This window comes from Rhinatrema bivittatum, chromosome 1, assembly GCF_901001135.1.
Source record: "Rhinatrema bivittatum chromosome 1, aRhiBiv1.1, whole genome shotgun sequence".
Taxonomy (NCBI): Eukaryota; Metazoa; Chordata; class Amphibia; order Gymnophiona; family Rhinatrematidae; genus Rhinatrema; species Rhinatrema bivittatum.
In genome coordinates this window covers 47,803,705-47,822,667 of record NC_042615.1, presented here as the reverse complement: position 1 = coordinate 47,822,667, position 18,963 = coordinate 47,803,705, and the positions used below count along the sequence as shown (strand labels likewise).

Here is an 18,963-nt window from a genome sequence, read left to right as displayed (position 1 = left end):
ATTGGTTCAAAGGATCAAGTGCCACAGAGGGATGGTGCTCTTGGTTGCTCCAAATTAGCCCAGGAGACCATGATATGCAGATCTGTGGAGGCTCCTGATGGACTTGCCCCTTCGACTTCTGGCACCCAGGAACCCGTTGTGGCAGGGACCTGTTCTTCACAAAGATCCGATTCAATTTTGTTATACAGTGTAGGCCTTGAAAGGGCTCACTTGCTGAAGCTTGGATACTCTGCGGCAGTGATTTCTACCTTGCTGAGAGCTAGAAAATTCTCCACTTCCTTGGTCTATGTGTAGATTTGGCGAGTGAGGCCTGTGTTACGCCCGTCGGTCGCAGACGGCTGCTGCTGCTGTTGCTCACCTCTTGTTTGACTACACTGACTCCTCTGGGTCGACTCGCGGCCTCCGCCAGCTATCGCCAACCTACACGGCCTGGTTCCCGGGCCCCCCTGGACGGCATGGACGCTGCCGATTGCCATCTTGCCCTCTGCGTCCCTTAGGCACACACGCATGCTACTTGGCCAGTCTTATGCATGTCATGGCGGGAACCTCTGGGCATCCCCCTCGGATGATGTCATCCTTCAAGGACTCTTAAGCCGGCTGGCCCTGCCTACCTACGACTTGGCAACGAGTTCCCTCATTGCTGAATTTGCTTTGCTTGCTACAGACTCTTGTTCCAGCTCCTGCTTCCATGGCGTGAGACGTTTCGGGTACCCGCCCCTCGGGGGCCCTTCCTGTCTCTGGCTATCTGCTCCTCGGAGGGCCTTCTGCCTGCTCCGTTCCCGGGGCCTTTTCTGGAACTTCCATTCTGCTACAGTGAGTATCATGCCCTGCGGACCATTGCGATACCTTTGCTACTGAGAAACCCTCATTGGTGTACCCCGCTCTGCGGATCTTCACCAATACATCGCTACTGAGGACCCTCACCGATGTACCCCGCTCCACGGACCATTGCTGTGTCATCACTACAGAGGACTCCTCCGTGGGTATATTCCATTTTACAGACTCTGGGGCTCCCCAGCGCTTGTGTGTCTTTCTGCCACACTCCCTGTTCCGCGGGTAATGTCACTCTACTTCTCTAATAAAGATTCAAGGCCTCTCAAGCTAGAACTAACGTGAGCTCCCTGCGCTGACGTTCCGTGACTCCACCACCTGGGGTCACTCTCTCTGGCTTCCTCTGCCTCTCATCTCTGCTCTCTCTCTCTCCAGCACCTGTTGCTCTGCACAGCTCACAGCTGAGACCTCGCCTCCCGACTGTGAGGCTCACGGGGCTCCTCACCGTGTGCAGTATCATCTCTCACCTCGGCCCAGGGCCCACGTACCCACAAATCCTAACAGCCTGGTGTGAGGATCGAGGCACTCTTCCTTGTTCAGACACGATGCCGCTCATTTTCGAATTTCTGCAGGATGGCTTGACTAAAGGGTTGGCCCTCAATTCCTTAGAGGTACAAGTAGCGGTTCTTGCCTGTTTCAGGGGTCAGTGAGTGGTGGTTTCCTGTCAGCTCGTCCTGCTTTGGCCCGTTTCCTGAAAGGAGTGAAACATCTTTGTCCTCTCTTGCGGTTTCCGGTGCCCTTATGGAGTCTTAATTTGGTATTGGATTTCTTAATGGACCCTAAGATCAGATCGATGCGTAACCTGACCTTGTGGGTAACTGACCTTGAATTTGGTGTTTTCTGTGGCAATTTGTTCTGCGTGGAGGGTTTCCGAACTGCAGGCCTTGTCTTGCCGGGGACTATTCCTCCGGGTGACTCCAGGGGTGTGGTACAGCTGTGTACTGTTCCTTCTTTTCCACCAAAAGTGGTCACTGACTTTCACTTGAATCAGTCCATCTCCCTGCCATCTCTGGACAGAGAGAGAGAGATGTAGAGGAGCATCTTCTGTTGTGACCCTTGGATGCCAAGAGACATATTGTCAGGTTTCTGGAGGTTACTAAGCCGTTACGGTAGATGGATCGCCTGTTATTTGTACTTATTCTCTTATTGTTACTCGCCTTGAGTACTTGTTTGCAAGGCAAACAAGAAATGTCTTATATAAAATGAAATAAATTAAAATATGTCTTCTCCCTCCCCCACCACAGCTTTTTTGAAAGATTATTTTTAATGTACCACCGAAGCAGGTTTCCGACCTCTGATCCCGGCCTGCTTGAAGACTTAGTCAGGGGTTAGCATCTGAGCAACACTTCTTCCGGCCTCTCCCCTTCTCTCCTATCGGCAGGCCTGCGGGGGCCCTTTCGCTGTCCCTTGAGCCGCCCTGAGCGTTGCTCCTGGGACTTCTGATGACGCCAGTTGCCCCTCGCCCCCATCTTCCATCTGGCATTCCTACGGCAGCTCCTGCCATGCTTTTCGGCCCCTATGGAGCTGTTCTCTTTTCGGCCAGCGCCCGCCATGCCCACCCAGCACCGCCACCACATGAAAAGTGAGCGGCACAGAGCGGGGTAAGGGCTAAGAATAGGCGGAGGGACAGGGCAGGAAAGTTAGAAAGAGAAGATGGTTTTAGACTAGAGAAAGGCAGAGCAGAGAGGACAGGTTGGGGAAGGAAGTAAATGCTCACATTAGACACACTCAAGGGATTAATTTTTTCTGGGGGAGAAAACTCTAGAGTTTCCGATCTCTGCTGCAGGGAACTGGATGCAAAAGGCAGGCCTCCTTTTTTTTTTTTTCTCACTTTGCGGTCTATTGTTTCCTGCCATCTCTCTCCAAATTATTCTTTTACGCTCTCCTTATTTCATTCCCTCTCCAAAGCCTACTCTTTCTCCCCACACATTCCTCCGTACCCCAGTTACTAATTCACTTGCAAACTTTAATTATTTGAATAATATTCTGTACGGCTGTCTTTCTTTAATAAATAAGCGATGTAAAAGCATGCAGCCTCCTAACAGTTCTGAGTGATCTCACAAACAAATGGAGATATGTTACTCATTGTTTTATTTGTAAGAAATTTTTGAATGCCTTTAAGCCTGTATTTAAGAGCCTCCAACATGCTTGGCCGAATCATTTAAATGTATGGTGTTTTTTAAATTTTTAAGTAGCGTCACACAGGCGTCTTCTGGTGATCACGGAGAGAGTGGCTCGGAGCTGCAGCCCGAGCAATATGTAAAAACGCAGCTTGTAAAAGATTTCCTTTTATTAACTGTCATCGTCTGCAGAATATATGTTCAAATAAACGGTGTGTAATAAGTAAATTTGAGATTAATAGGCCCCCGAAGAAACAGCGAAGTCGTTCAGGATAGTGAGTGAAAAATAGGCTGCAGGACTGTAACATGCACATATTGTCCTGCTTACGTGCTCTCTCTGGTGCCGTTCTCATCTGTCAATGTCAGCGGGCTCCGTTCTCATTAAAGCGCTCGTCCACAAAAGCAACTTAATTTTCTTAAGAGGAGAGGACACCTGATTCAATTTGGTGCCCATAGCCGGTAACTTAAATGGCAGGTATTTCTTATTTATTTACTTTTCCCCAGATTTGATATAAATTTGTTACAAAAAAAAAAAAAAAGGATTTAAAAGTTGCATATAAATATTGTGCTCTCGCTGCGTATGTAGATACATACGTATGTGTGTGTATTTCTACCTAGAACGATATAGCACGGCACCGTTTATCCGAAAGAGGCTGGGACCATGGTGGTTCCAGATAATGATATTTCTGGATGATGGAAGTTCCCATATAGACCTAGAAGAAAAAAACAGAAAGGCAAGATGGTGGCCTGAAGCTGGATGAGTGCTTCACTGCTCCCAGCAAACCGTGCTTCTTGTTTGTTTATTTTCCTCCTAATTGGTTTTCTTACTTTGTTCTACGGGAGAGAGGAGGAGAGAATACGCAGGTGTACCTCGCAGCAGTGGAAGGCCTTCTTCTCGGGGTCCCATATATAACCACTCGAAACCCGCAACGTTGGGGGAGGGGAAGAGTGGAATTGCCCTGGGTAAATGGCCCCCGGAGGTGGTATCGAGTCAAGGTTCCATCTCCCAGCAAAGGCGCAACTTTGAGCCTCAGGGGATGAGGCGGCAGCCGCTGTAGAGGCCTTCTCTATCCTCATTTCCTTGTGGCCCCCTTGGGTGGTTTCTTTGGAGCTCGATGAGGGAGCCAGCATGAGCTCGCGGAGCACAACCAAATCCCTGATGCTGCAGCGCAGTGAAGGAGTCAGCGTGACGGCTAAAGTACTTTTTGCCAAGGATCACCAGCAGTTTGGGAGGAAAGGTGCGATATAGCTGGAGGGTCCAGAGCAACTTTAGGGTTCCAGGAAGAAATCTTTTTTTCTCAGGCAAGCAGGTAGGTGGGAGGACACTTGGAAAGCCATTGTCTGATTTTACTACAAAATTTTCAGACTCTTTCTAGAAACTTCGAGTTTTGGAAAGTGATAGAAATGCCCGGGCAGCTCACCTGGACAGGTGAGGTGAGGAGAAAACGAAGTTGCTTCAAGTCGGAGAATTTACCCTTAGGAAAAATCAAACTGCTTGGCCCTGCAGGGTAAAAGAGAGGCCTGGGAAAATGCGCGTGGAGGGAGAACTTGCGGTTTTAAACTTTACCGAGGTAACTTTGGTTCCAGCTGTGGGTGTGCTTCAAAGTATCTTGTGGAGGCTTTGAAGTCTCCAAGCGATGCCCTACTCCTCGCTTCTAAAGTGGGTTATCTTCCTCCCTCCAAAACGGTGGCTGGTGGGGAGAGGGGAACACAAGTGACTTCAGGCAGGGATGGTAGAGAGGTCAGATGAGCAGCTTGCAGCTGGGGCTTTCTTAATTGTTAATTTTATTTAAGAACCAGCCAGGGATTGGATTCTAAAATTGCACTTTTGTAATATGCATGCTTGTGTTTTGGAATATGTTAATCTGAGTTTTTCCTGCTGTTTGACATATTGCACAGTACAAAAGGAAAAATTGTCGTAAGTTAAAGCCAAGAGTTGTATAGCTTGGAGCATGTTTCTATCTAATGTTTCAGGGCACTTGTGTGTGTGTGTGTGTATATATACATATATATATATATATATATATATATATATATATATATATATATATATATATATATATATGTTTTTTGTTTTTTTTTCCGCCTGACCAACTGTTGACTTTTCGGCCGGGCCAGCAGTCCAGAGTGTTGCTGCCCTGCATGTTCACCCGATTTCTCGAGTAGTCTTGGGTTTTGTATTTGGAATCTGGGTATCGCACTTTAGCTCACCTTAGAGGTCTTGCTTCTTTTCCTTATTGTGAGGTTAAGGTAGTGTTTTTCAGTCTGGTAGTGATTTCTATTTTCTTTATTTATTTGCTTACACTCTGTTGCAAGCTGTATTTTGCTGTTTCCATTCAAGTTTTTACTTTCTTGACATGTAATTTGAATATTCTTAAATAAAGAGTAAAATGAAGAAACTGCGAAGCAATGACTACAGAAAGTACAGCTGTTTAAGTAATTATCGATGGTGCAGCCCGCACATCATAGAATGGTAGCAGTCTGTTATGTAGTCAGGTGCCATCCATCTGCTTTAGGCATTATCTGGGTAGGAGAAGTTATTGCATCAGGGAATGTCACAGATAGATCTTCAAAGGTGGTATCGGGCTGGTCAGTGACTGATGGGGTTAGGAGTATACTGCAGTGCACATTCACTGGAGCCTTCCTGAATACCTCCCATCAGTGTCTTCTGTTTCATACAATTCGGCTTCTTGCTTATAAGCTTATCTTGGAGCCTGTACATTTGCATGATTTCCTGTTAGATTATAAAAGATTTCTGCTCCAGGAAGTTTATCTTTTGGCTCATGGGTGGACATAGCCTCATTCATTGCCATTTTCTCTTGCAGAGCTAGTCTTAACATCCTCATTGTCACTGCTGACACTATCAGGCTGATGCAATACCGACACGCTAAAAATGTGCCTCCAGAATGCTAACTTTTGGGGCTTCTCAAGACTTAATACCAGCAATGGGGCTAGTGTTAGCTTTTGAGGGTAAAAATATGCATGTCGGGCGCACGTTTATTTTTTTTATATAATGGGGTAATAGCTAATAGCCTCATCAACATGGCATTTACATGTCATGATCACTATTAGCTATATGCTGGTTTGGCCAAGCGTTTTGGAAGCGCTAATCCCCTTACTGCTTAAGGATTATGGACGTGCGTCCAAAACGCGGGTTAATTGTGCGCTAGCCTGAGCACACAGTATTGCATCGGCCTGCATGTGCTGTCTTGGGATTCAAAACAATGTTAATTTCAGTGTCTGTGAGAGTTTGAGACACGTGAACATTAATGTCATCCTTCGTCTACTTCTCATTGTCATCCCCATTGAGACCTGGAACAATGCTACTTAATTCTTGGGCTATCGCTGCTACTAAAGCTACTCAGGGGAGAAGTAGAGGAAAACTACTGATCAACCATGGCTATGCCTGCAGACGGCTGGATTTTAAGCAAAGCAGAGACAATTGGTTGTGATGTCTACTCAATGCCAGTTCTCAGATAATTACAGACACTTTTATGGACTGAAGCCCATGCTTTTTCTTGATAATGGGAATTTTAGAATAGCGGAACTTTGCATGCTCCTAGTAGTAGGCGTTTGAAAATATGTATGAAAATGGTTTTTGCCCTTTTTTTTTTTTGCTTTACTATTACAGCTGTTTGGAGGATGAAGTAGCTTCCTGTAGAAAGGATAAAGCTGAATAGAGACAGTTGATATTTCTTATGGTAGCCCTGCATGCTTTACATAGCCGAACTGTGAATTGCACTGGTTTGTTCTCCCATTTTGAAAATGCACTGTAGTCTTTGTTGGGTCCTGCACAGTGAGGCAAGATTTTCTTACAGGTTTAGAAGGAAATGTGCTGGTCTTTAAAGAGAAGTAAAAATACTTCTCTTGGCACTAACCGATAAAATCTAAACGCGATCAAGTCGGGGTTTCCTCAGGCAAAGGTAGTTCTAAAATAATTTGTCCTCTCAGATTGTTAGTATACAAATAGTTGTTTTTTATTGGTGGTGGTGATGGGGATTATTATCAGATGAAACTTCTTAAGAGTACCACATGTGCCTTAAGCTTACTGTATACAATTTTCCAGTTTTTCACTTTGTTATATTTAGTACTTGACTGAAATTCTTTTGACATATATAATAGTTTCCAAGACCTTTAAAACTATGTTGTGAATGGCTTTCTATATTTTTTTCTCTTTTATTTAAAAAACATATAAACCTAAGTGTAAATTGAGGTGTTTAACACAAACCTCTCTAAGCTTGCATTTCAGATGACAAATACACGGTATTTATCTATATGTAATAAGAACATTAGATGTTGCCATACTGGGTCAGACCAAGGGCCTATCAAGCCCAGCATCCTGTTTCCAACAGAGGCCAAACCAGGGCACAAGAACCTGGCAAGTACCCAAACATTAAATACATCCCATGCTACTGATGCAATTAATAGCAGTGGCTATTCCCTAAGTCAATTTGATTAATAGCAGTTTATGGACTTCTCCAGGAACTTGTCCAAACCTTTCTTAACTCCAGCTATGCTAACTGCTTTAACCACATCGTCCGGCAAGGAATTCCAGAGCTTAATTGTGCGTTGATTGAAAAATAATTTTCTCCAATTTGTTTTAAATGTGCTACTTGTCTACAGAAGCAAAAGTATAAAACCAATTTGTCTGGTGCAATATTTAAAGATAGAGTCCAGGACCCGGAGCCTATGGAACACTCCAAGTTTCCATTAGACTACAAGGGATCTAGAGGTATAGGGGTATGGGGGTAGATTTTCAAAGCCTATTTTGCATAGGCTCGGCGGAGCGTGCAAGCCCCGGGATGCGCATATGACTCGGGGCTTTCCAAAATGGGCGGACCGGGGGCGGGTCCGGGGGTGTGGCGTGGAGCGGCCTTGGAGGGAATGGGGAAAGCCATCGGGGCTCCCCTCGGGCTCGGTGCGCGCAAGGTGCACATATGTGCACTCCCTTGCGCGCTGACCCTGGATTTTATAACATGCGCGCGGGAGCGCGCGCATGTTATAAAATCGGGTGTACATTTGTACGCACCGGGTAGCGCACACAAATGTACTCCGCACGCGTAACTTTAAAAATCTGCCCCATGGTGCGGGGGGGAGAGGGGATCTGGGAGAGAGGGCAGGTCACCTTTGTGTATAAGAGGGGTGGGGTTTGGGTGCAAGAAGGAGCCTGTGCTGTAACTTGTTTTATTTTTTAGTTTGGATCAGTAGGTCTGCAAGGGGCAGGTGGGACAAGAGGTGTCTTACATACCCCTACATGTTTGGATATACTTGAGAAGGGTTAATCAGACTGCTCAAGCTCTTTTAAATCATTTATCTGCGCATTAGCGTCTCAATGTCCCCAGGGAAAGTTAGCAACAGCTCTTGAGTTGTTGCTAATTTTACATAAGAACATAAGAATTGCCATACTGGGTCAGACCGGGGATCCATCAAATCCAGTATCCTGTTTCCAACAATGATCAATCCAGGATGCAAGTTCCTGGAAAGTCCCCAAAACTTAAATAGATCCCATGCTGCTAACACCAGGTATAAGTAGTGGCTTTCACCCAAGTCTATCTGGTTAATAATCGTTCACGGACTTCTACGGGAACCTGTCCAAACCTTTTTTTAAACCCAGCTACACTATGTGCCTCCAGAGCTTAATTGTGCATTGAGTGCAAAAGAATTTTCTCTGATTTATTTTAACTGTGTTACTAACTTCGTGGAGTGTCCCCTAGTTATTGAATTTTCTGAAAGAGTAAATAACCAATTCACATTTTACTCATTCTGTTTCACTCATGATTTTATACATCTCTGTCATATCCTCCCTCAGCCGTCTCTTCTTCAAGCTGAACAGCCCTAACCTCTTTAGCCTTTCTCCATAGAGGAGCCATTTCATCTCCTTTATCATTTTGGTCACCCTTCTCTGTACTTTTTCCAGTTCAACTATATCTTTTTTGAGATGTGGTGACCAGAATTGAACACAGTACTCTAGGTATGGTCTCGGGAGCAGTAGAGAGGCATTATGACATCCACCATTTTATTTGCCATTCCCTTCCTAATAATTCCTAACATCCTGTTTACGTTTCTGACTGCTGCACACTGAGACAAGAATTTCAAAGTGTTGACCATAATGAGGCCCAGATCGTTTTCCTGGGTGGTAACTCCTAACATGGTGTAAATACAGTATGGGCTACTTTTCACTAAGTGCATCACCTTGCACTTGTCCACATTAAATTTCATCTGCCATTTGGATGCCCAATCTCTAAGTCTTGCAAGGTCCTCCTGCAATTTCTCACAATCCACTTGTGATTTAACAACTCAAAGTAATTTTGTCTCATCTGCAAATTTGATCATCTCACTCATCATACCCTTTTCCAGTTTGTTTATATATATATTAAAAAGCACTGGTCCCAATACAGATCCCAGAGGCAATCCACTATTTACCTTTCTCCGCTGAGAAAACTGACCATTCACTATCTTTTAACCAGTTTGCAATCCACAATAAACATTACCTCCTATCCCATGACTTCTTATTTTTCTCAGGAGTGTCTCATGAGGGACTTCGTCAAATGCTTTTTGAAAATCTAAATACACTATATCCACTGGCTCACCATTATTAGCAGATTCATGAGGCAAGACTTCCCATGCTGGCTGTGTCCCATTAAACTATGTCTATCTATATGTTCTGTGATTTTGTTCTGTAAAATAGTTTCTATGATTATTTCTGGCACTGAAGTCAGGCTTACTGGTCTATAGTTTCCCAAATCATCCTTCAATCTTCAGATACAATAGATGATTTTAATGATAGGTTGCAAATTACTAGTAATAGATCTGCAATTTCATTTTTCAGTTCTTTCAGAACTCTGGGGTATAAACCATCTGGTCCAGGCGATTTGCTAATCTTTAGTCTGTCAATCTGCCCTATTGCATCACCTAGGTTCACTGTGATTTGTTTCAGTTTTTCTGAATCATAACCATTAAATTCCTGGCATGGTTATCTCCAATCATCTACTTCAGTAAACTCCCAAGCAAAGAAATTATTTGTCTTTCCACTATGGCCTTATCTTCCCTAAGTGTCCCTTTAATCCCTCAATCATCTAAAGGTTAAGCTGACTCTCTCATAGGCTTCTTGCTCAGATATATGTTAAAAAGTTTTTATTATGAATTTTTCCCTTTACAGTCAGCTTCTTTTCAAATTCTCTTTTGACTGCCTTATCAATGTTTATATCTAACTTGCCAATGCATATGTTTTTTCCTATTTTCTTTAATTTTTGAAAAGTTCTTTTTGGCTAAAATGCCCTCTTTCTCTTCCCTTTTCAACCATGCCAACAGGTATTTGAGCTTACATGTTTTCTGATGCATGGAATATATCTGGTCTGGGCTTCCAAGATGGTATTTTTAAACAATGTCCATACCTGATGTAAGCTCATAATCTTTATAGTTGCATCTTTTAGATTTTTTTTCTAAGTATTTTCCTCATTTTATCAGTCTCCCTTTTGAAAATTAAATGCTAGAGCAGTATATTTACTTAATGTCCACCCTCAGTCATTAAGTCAAATTTGATCGTATTATGATCACTGTTGCAGAGCGGCCCCACTACCATTACCTCTTGCACCAGATCCTGTGTTCCATTAAGAATTAAGTCTAAAATGGCTCCACCTCTCGTTAGTTCCCATATCAGCTGCTCCATGAAGCAGTCATTTACTTTGTCTAGAAACTTTACCTCCATAGCATTTTCTAATGTAACATTTACCCAGTCAATATCAGAGTAATTGAAATCTCCCATTTTTCTGTGCTGCCAAATTTGTTAGCTGCCTTAATTTCTGTTAGGGAAATAATGTGACTTGCGATTCTGTAGGCAAGCCGCGTTATTTGCTTTGCATGCTAATAGGCTCATTACCATACTCAAAGTGCTGGGGTCGCAGTAACAATCAGTATTTCAAATACCATGTGTTAGGACATTTTCCATATGGTAAATGCCCCCCTTCATGTTAGATTTGACCTCTCAGCATTCTTCTATATGATGCATTATTTTTAAAATAAATATAGCCAGGATTTCAGTATAGCTAAGGACAAGTATAAGCACTGGCAAGTTAGATGTAAAAAATAATTAAGCAGGCTAAGAAGAATTTCAAAAGAAGTTTACTGTAGAGGTAAAAACAACTAATAAAACTTTTTCAAGTACAAAGGAGTCAGCTGGGCAACTAAATGACTGAGGGGTAAAAGGGGTGGTCAGGGATGACAAGAAAAATAGCAGAAAAACTAAATAAATTCTTTGTTTCTGTCTTTACTGAGGAGGATGTTGGGGGTCACACCAGGAATATTTTTTGATGGTGATGACTTTGAGCAATTAGATAGAATCACCGTGAAACTGGAGGATGAAATAACTCAGATTGACAGACTAAAGAATAGCAAATCACCAGGTCTGGATGGTATTTACCCCAGAGTAATGAAGGAACTCAAAAATGAATTTGCAGCCCTGTTTCTGGTGATTTATAACCTATCATTTAAAACAGCCACAGTACCAGAAGACCAGAGGGTGCCAGTATGATACCAGTTTTTAAAAAGGGCTTAATGAACGAGGTGACCAAATTTGCAGATGACATAAAATTGTTTCACATCGTTAAAACAGCAGTGGATTATGAAGAACCGCATAAGGATCTTGTGAGATTGGGAGATTGGGCATCTAAATGGCAAATGCAATTTAATATGGACAAGTGCAAAGTAATGCAGGTAGGGAAAAATAATCCCAAACTACAGGTACATGATGCTGGGTTCCATGTTAGACGTCACCACCTAGGAAAAGGGCCTTGGAATCCTTGTGGATTATAGCTTGAAATCTTTGACTCTGTGTGCAGTGGAGGGTCAAAAAGGCAAATGGAATGTTAGGAATTATTTGGAAAGGAATAGAGAACAAATGTATTATCTATTTATTTAAAAATATTTCTGTTCTACTGAAAATATCATAATGGTGCGACCACATTAATTGTGTGCAATTCTGGTCACCCCATTTCAAAAAAGTCATACTGGACATAGAAAAGGTATAGAGAAGGATGACAAAAATGATAAAGGGGATGGAAAAGCTTTATTATGGAGAAAGGCTAAACAGATTAGGGCTCTTTAGCTTGGAAAAGAGATGACCGAAATTTATAAAATCATGAGTGGGGTGGAACGGGTAAATAGGAAACGGTTATTTACTTTTTCAACCAATACTAGGACTAGAGGACACTCCATAAAACTAGCAACTGGCAAATTTAAAACAAATTGTAGGAAGTATTTTTTCACTCGATGCACCATCAAGCTGTAGAATCTACTGTCAGAGGATGTGGTCAAGGCAACGAATATGGTGGGATTCAAAAGAGGATTGGAGAAGTTCCTGAAGGAAAAGTTCAGTTCATGAACAGTTATTAGCCAGGTCTACTTGAGAAAGCTGGGGCTTATCCCTGGGAGTGAGATACAATAAATAGATCAACTATTGAAGATCTGATGGGCACGTGTGACCTGGACAAGCCACTGTTGGACCTTGGCTCAGTGGAACGTGGTCTGACCCAGCATGGCACGTCATATGGTCACCCCTATTTATCTGAAATGGGCTGATTGCCATGGGCCAGGAGAAAACGGCATCTTCAGCTCTGATCAGGGCTGAGAGGAATGGATATGTGCTGTCTTTGGCCCCAGTCCAGGTGCAAAAAAGGAGGCAGAGTCACTGTGTGCAATAGCAGGTCTGCAGGGAAAAGAGTGAGAGCCTGTACAGGGGTAAGTGGTGGTGGAGGAGAGTTTGAGAATGACTGGGTGTGATGGGGAGAAGGGAGGAGAGCTTGTTAATTTGTTAACTAAACTTAAAGTAGATAGGACAGTGGCGCCAGATGGGATACATCTGAGGGTACTAAGAGAACTTAGAGATGTCTTGGCAGCTCAGCTGGCTGACCTTTTCAATGCTTCTTTAGAGTAGGGAGTGGTCCTGGTGGACTGGAGACAGGCAGATGTGATTCCTATTCATAAACGTGGACATAAGGAGGAGGCTGGAAACTACAGGCCAGTTAGTCTGACCTCTGTTTTGAGTAGATTAATGGAATTGCTGCTAAAACAGAGGATAGTGCTGTTTCTGGAATCCTGTGGCTTGCAAGATTCAAAACAGCTTTGTTTTACCAGAGATAGACCTTCTCAGACAAATCTGGAAACAGGATGCTGGGCTTGACGGACCCTTGGGCTGACCCAGTATGGCAATTTCTTATGTTCTTATTTTCGTAATTTCTTTGATTGGGTGAGCAGAGAGTTGGATCAAGCATATGGAGATAGACTTAAAGATCTAAACATGTACATCCTAGAAGAAAGGCGAGGTAGGGGAGATATGATAGAGACATTTAAATATCTCAGAGGTTTCCATGCACAGGAGGTGAGCGTTTTTCAATGGAAAAGGAGGCTTTAGAATGAGAGGTCATGAGATGAGGGTGAAAGGGGGTTTGATTCAGGAGTAATCTTAGGAAATATTTCTTTACAGAGAAGGGTGGTGGATATGTGGAACGGCCTCCCAGGGTAGTGGTGGAGACAAAAAAAAACAGTATCTGAATTCAAGAAAGTATGGGATAAATATAGGGGATCTCTGAGGAAGTGATGAGAATTATATTGCTAAATGAATTGGATAGATGAGCAGACTGGATGGGCCATACGGTCTTTATCTGCTGCATTGTTTCTGTTTCTCTGCAGGGTGCTGGAAAGGGAGGAGCTACTCCCCATTCTTCACTGGTGTGGAAGGAATCAGGAAATATGTTAGAGTGGCATGGACCAGCTTAGGGCATAGCATGATGAGGCCTAACAATGACAGGAGAGGCAGTGGAGAAATGGGCGACTCAGTTCAAGCTGAAATAAAAAGCTGAGCGGTCTGGTTCTAGGTGGTAACTGCTCTTTCTGTCATACCCTCCAGAACCTCAGCAAGAGAAATTAGTTTTGGGACCCATTCCTTTTTCTCTCCCTCTTTCTTTATAATTTTAAAATTCATTAAAAAAAAAAACAAAACAACAACTTGAGGGGAGTGTGACACTTTTTCAGATTTTATGGTAGTCTGGAGTCTTGGTGCCATTTTCTTTTGTCACTTCCCCAAATTTACCAAGCCCCAAGGAGGGATTCTTTCTATGGGGAAAAGCTTAACCTTTTAGGCCCAGGCGGTGAACGGGAACCTTCCCTTAGGTGAGTTACTGTCCCCTTTGGTGATGTTAGTGCTGTATAAACAGGCAGGATACGATGTGGGTGTTCAAAGAAGCTTTACCTTGCCTTGCAGAAATGAAATAAATGTCCGTCGATGTGTTGCTTGTTTTACTTCATATCTGTGTTTGATCTGAGTCCTACAGAGGGAACTCTCTCTTCTTCACTGTGCAGGTGTACTTTTTACTACTCTTTGGGGGCAGCGCCATCTCCTTACTTGTCTGCAGGGCAAGGGTCCTGGTTGAGAAGAGAAAACTTATTGCGGGGCTCCCCTAAATCCCCCAAAATATTGTCCCTGCGGTCCAGCACATTGCCAGATGTTCCCAGCTTGTGTCCTGCTTTGCCTAAGGTGGAAATCTGGATGGATTCTCCAATTTGAGCTTGAAACTCTTCTCTTCTAGACTCCTTCGGTTCTGGACTCTTAGGGGAAAGATTAGGTAGGGGGGGGGGGGGTAGGGAAGTTCCCTTCCAGTCTGCTCCTTAATTGGAGCGGACTGGGAGGGAATTGAGAAGGCCGGAATGCATCGCCGCGTGGAAATTGCGAAAGTCCCCCCCCTTGCACGTGCCGCCCACACATATATGTGTGGATTATAAAATCCGGCGTGCATGTGTACGCGGCCCACGGATTTCATAACATGCGTGCACATGTTATAAAATCAGCGCGTCCACGTATGCGCATTGGGAAGTGCACGCACATTTTAAAATCTGCCCCTAAGTCTCTAGCAATGGACGGCTGGCACCTTCTTGTGCTCCTACCATGTGACAGGGGCTGACCAATGGCACCGGTAGCCCCTGTGAGATAGTAAGGGCAAAAGCTATTGGCACCATTTTGAATACCGGCAGCCGACGGCCCGAGTGCAGGAGATCGCTCCAGGACCCCCACTGACCACCAGGGACTTTTGGCAAGTCTTGGGGGGGGGGGGTCAGGAGGTTGGGGGTTTTATTCGTTAGTGATACGTTGCATTCATGGGGGTTCGCCATACGTTTTGGAACCCCACAAATGCAACGAATAGGGACCTATGCATTGCAGCTTGCACATTTGTTCAAAAAGAATGCACATCCCTATACATAGCATTTCACCTTGTTCTTGGCACCCTTTTGTTAGACAGGATGGCATCCCTCCTCTTCTGGCTCATGGGGAAGCTATTGAAGATTTAATTTGACAGACTTTAGTGATTTTATGGATGGAACTAAATGCTGCTTGCCTATAATTTTCTGGATATTTAAGTAAGGCGATTTTCTAGAGTAATCAGTTTTGAGGGGGGGGGGGGGTTTGTGAATTACGGATAAAAAACCCAACATAATGTTCTAAAATGGTTTCTTTTTTTTTTTTTGACACTGAAGTTAAAGGTTTAGTTACTACTAGAATTCTTTGCTATGCATTGATAATAGATGATTTGAAATGTTATCAACATTTTGTAAAAGTGTGATTAATTCGTATTTGCTCACAGAAATTCCTTGAATAAGAATACCAAGTGAACATCAGTGTTGTAAAAATGAGGAAAGTGAGAAGCGCTACTGAAGAGGAATTGTGTGGGAGGTGTCCTGCAGAGCAGATCTCTGCCTTGTTGGCGAGTCGGCACTTTTCCTCAAGCATGCATGTAGTGTCTAATTATAAAAATCTGGAAACACGAGGCTTCCTACACAAATGGACAATGATTCTCTTGGAAACCGCTGTCACATTGATGCAAAATTTGCTCTTTCCCGCCCCATCCTCCATCCCTAGACACTTTTCATTTAGGCATTTGTATACTATGGGGCTTGTTGTACTGAAGAGATTTTCCTATTTTTTTGTCTATGTGGAAAAAATGCCTGCTAGATTTGGCAGTATATCTCATCTCTTTCAGTGAAATGCAAACCTTGGTAATTTTTTTAAGTAGTAACCAGCGTTGCTCTGATGAAGGAGGGAGGGGCACCAAGTTGTGGTTGAAAGGCGAGAGGGCAGAATTTATTCCTTACGTAGACTCTCACTGACCATTTGTATCTATTTCCTTTTTTTCTCTCCAGGCAGCTGCTATCTTTAATTCAGCCTTCGGGAGTTTTTTGGTAAGTAGCATTGTGGTTGTGCAGTGTACACAGAAATGAGCTAATTTTTCTGTTCTCGTTATTGTTATTGGCATGTTTGTATGTATATATGCATATGTGGCTATGAGAGATCTTAGCAATAGATTGCTACGTGTCTCCTCAGTATAATTTTTTAGCACATTATTTGAGATAATGGAAGGTAAACATTCCTCAAGACATGCTATTAGATCTCAATCAGTGAAAGTGTGTGCTTTTCTTGGTTCCCCCTTTCTTCTCCCTGGATGGACTGATAGAAGAATCATTAGTCATTCTGCTGTGCCGTTACAGAGCAACCGGTCAATATATAGATTTTTTTTATAATGAGCTTCATCAGCTAAGCATTATTTTGTATCAAGGGGCCAGGGACTATATGGATTGAAAGCATGTCCTTGATGATCGGAAAGGGAGTGCCTGTTGACGCAGGTGTCATGCTCTTAAGTTTTAGCGTCTTTCGCCGTCCAGAAAATAACCGTCGTGCACGACTAGAAAAAACCAACCAGTGTGGAAAGAAACATAGTACATCTCAAATGGAGCAGGATTATCTTGAAGGCACCCTTGGTGCGCACTATTTTTCTCTTCAAAGGAAGGATCACAGAGCTATGGAAGTCAAGGGCACACAAATGAGCTGCATTGAGGGGCTACACAGGAATGACGCACAATCACAGATATTTTTATAGTGAAAGCCGGACTTGAACTGTCCATTAGAATGTTTCTGCTGTCAAGGTGGTAGAAACGCTGAGGAAATACGTTGCCAGTTTAACTCAGAGGACAGTATTCAGTGAGCTAGTGAGTGGGAAAGATATCTGGGTAAAATTATCTGGATAACTTTAATCGGATATTCAGCGGAACTTATCCATGCCTAGATAAAGTCATCTTGGGAACTGTAGGGCGGGTGTTTTTCTGAGCAGACTTACCAGATAACTTTATCTGACTAGTGCTGGATATCGACACTCACAAGCTATAGTTTATTCACATCCCCAGAATGCCTTCTCTCTCTTTTTTTTTTTTTGTTATCCAGCTAAATTGTGGGTCTGTATTGATAGGCCGATTAACCCTAGGGCTGAGGGTCGGTAGAGTTAGTTTTTTGTGACTGTGGGGTGGGTGATCACAATTATTCTTGTGACCACTGGGTTTTTTAATGATTTGTGTAACAAATGATTTGGTTAGATATATTTTTTTAAATCTGTTATTTATTGGAGCTTATAATTAAACTTATTGCTGTACACCGCTTATGCCAACTTTGTCGGGAAAGCTGTTTAAAAATTGTTTACATAAAATAAAAATAAAGTTTTTGCGGGGAATGAATTGCCCAGATAAAATTTAGCTGGTCAGGGGATGGGGGAGGGGAGTAGGATAGTCAAATCTCTGGTTTTGTTTGACCGATTCCAAAAGTTGGCTCGACAAAGCCTTTAAACATCACCCTCGAAGCTGCTGATTGTTAACTGTTTTCTCGAATGGTAGTGCATGGGCCTCTAGATTTTGTAGATTTAATTTATTACGATTGGGGCTCTTTTGTTTGGGGGGGGGGGGGATGTTGCCAGCAATAGATTTCTTAATTGTATTTAAGCAGCAGTGCCTCATTCTCGAGGAAAAAACTAAAAAAAAAAAAAAAAATTGCTGCAAGAAAAAGGACAGCCAAGTCATTAACTGGTAGATTTTAAAAGATGGGCCGATTTTATAACATGCGCACGTGCATGTTATAAAATCCACTACCTGCGCGCACGTACGCGTGCCGATTTTATATTGCTGCGCACGTGTGTGCGCGAGGGACGACTCGCGCCACCCGATCGGGCCTTTGCCCAGTTCCCTTCCAGTCCGCTCCAATAAAGGAGCGGACTGGGAGGGAGCATCCCTAACCCCCTACCTACTCTGCTTCCCTTTTCCCCTCTCCTCCCTTACCCCTAAAAACCCTCTTCCTACCTTTTTTTTTTTTTTTCCTTTTGTTTTGGACCTTACTTCATCTGAAGAGATGCAGTAAGGTCTGTGCGCTGGCTGGCTGCTGGCGCATGCTTCCCTGGGACAGCACCATTTAATGGCATGTCCCCGGCCAGCCCTCACCCCGCCTAGGCCCCGCCCCTTTCACAGAGCCCAGCACTTCCGTGTGTACCAGGAGATACTCGCGTGGCCGGGCCATTTTAAAGATGCGCTCGGCCCGGCCACGCACACATCTCTTGATTTTCACGCGCGCCAGTTTCTTAAAATTTACCCTTTAGGGAGAAATAAGTTTGGGGATGTGCCTGATGTTGTTTTTCTGAGACGCACTGTTTGGGTCTGGCTTTTATTTGTGATGTTTTACTGGGCCAATAAAAATAACTTCAGAACACAAAATCCAGGGAGGGTCTTTTCAGGAATGGACAATAGGAAGGCGCCAACTCATGATATCGGCTCCAGAAGGGATCTAAGTGCTCATGTGTTTAGCGATAGCTAAACAAGTAAGAAAAGCAAGGTTTAAATAGTAAACTGATCAGATAAGGTTATTGTAGTCTGAGCTGACATCCCACTTTGGGCCGATGCCATGCTAAGAAAGTTTCGCCGCCTTAAAAGTTAAAGTGGAGCTTGACTTTTATATTTTAAAATAAGTGGATTGCAGACAGAATTCCTGCAAGCTAACAAACATTTTTATAGGTAAGACTCGGTGAAGCTGTAATCACCTTTCAATTAAGTAACTTAAAGTGGTATCTGCAGTGAACTATTAGCAATTGCAGTGAGATGCAGAGTTCAAGATGATTGAATAGTGGACGGTAGGAAGGCATCCTCTAGTGACGTC

The 18,963-nt window shown here is 43.4% G+C and overlaps 1 protein-coding gene across 4 annotated transcripts in view; it reads left to right on the top strand.

The window, feature by feature from the left end:
* Positions 1-18,963, top strand: part of SLC10A7 (solute carrier family 10 member 7) — a 339,519-nt gene that overhangs the window by 140,825 nt on the left and 179,731 nt on the right. For all 4 annotated transcript variants that reach the window (XM_029602657.1, XM_029602585.1, XM_029602751.1 and 1 more), the window contains exon 5: positions 16,140-16,178. In XM_029602657.1, the coding sequence (XP_029458517.1) occupies positions 16,140-16,178 (39 nt within the window). The remainder of the gene's footprint in view (positions 1-16,139; positions 16,179-18,963) is intronic.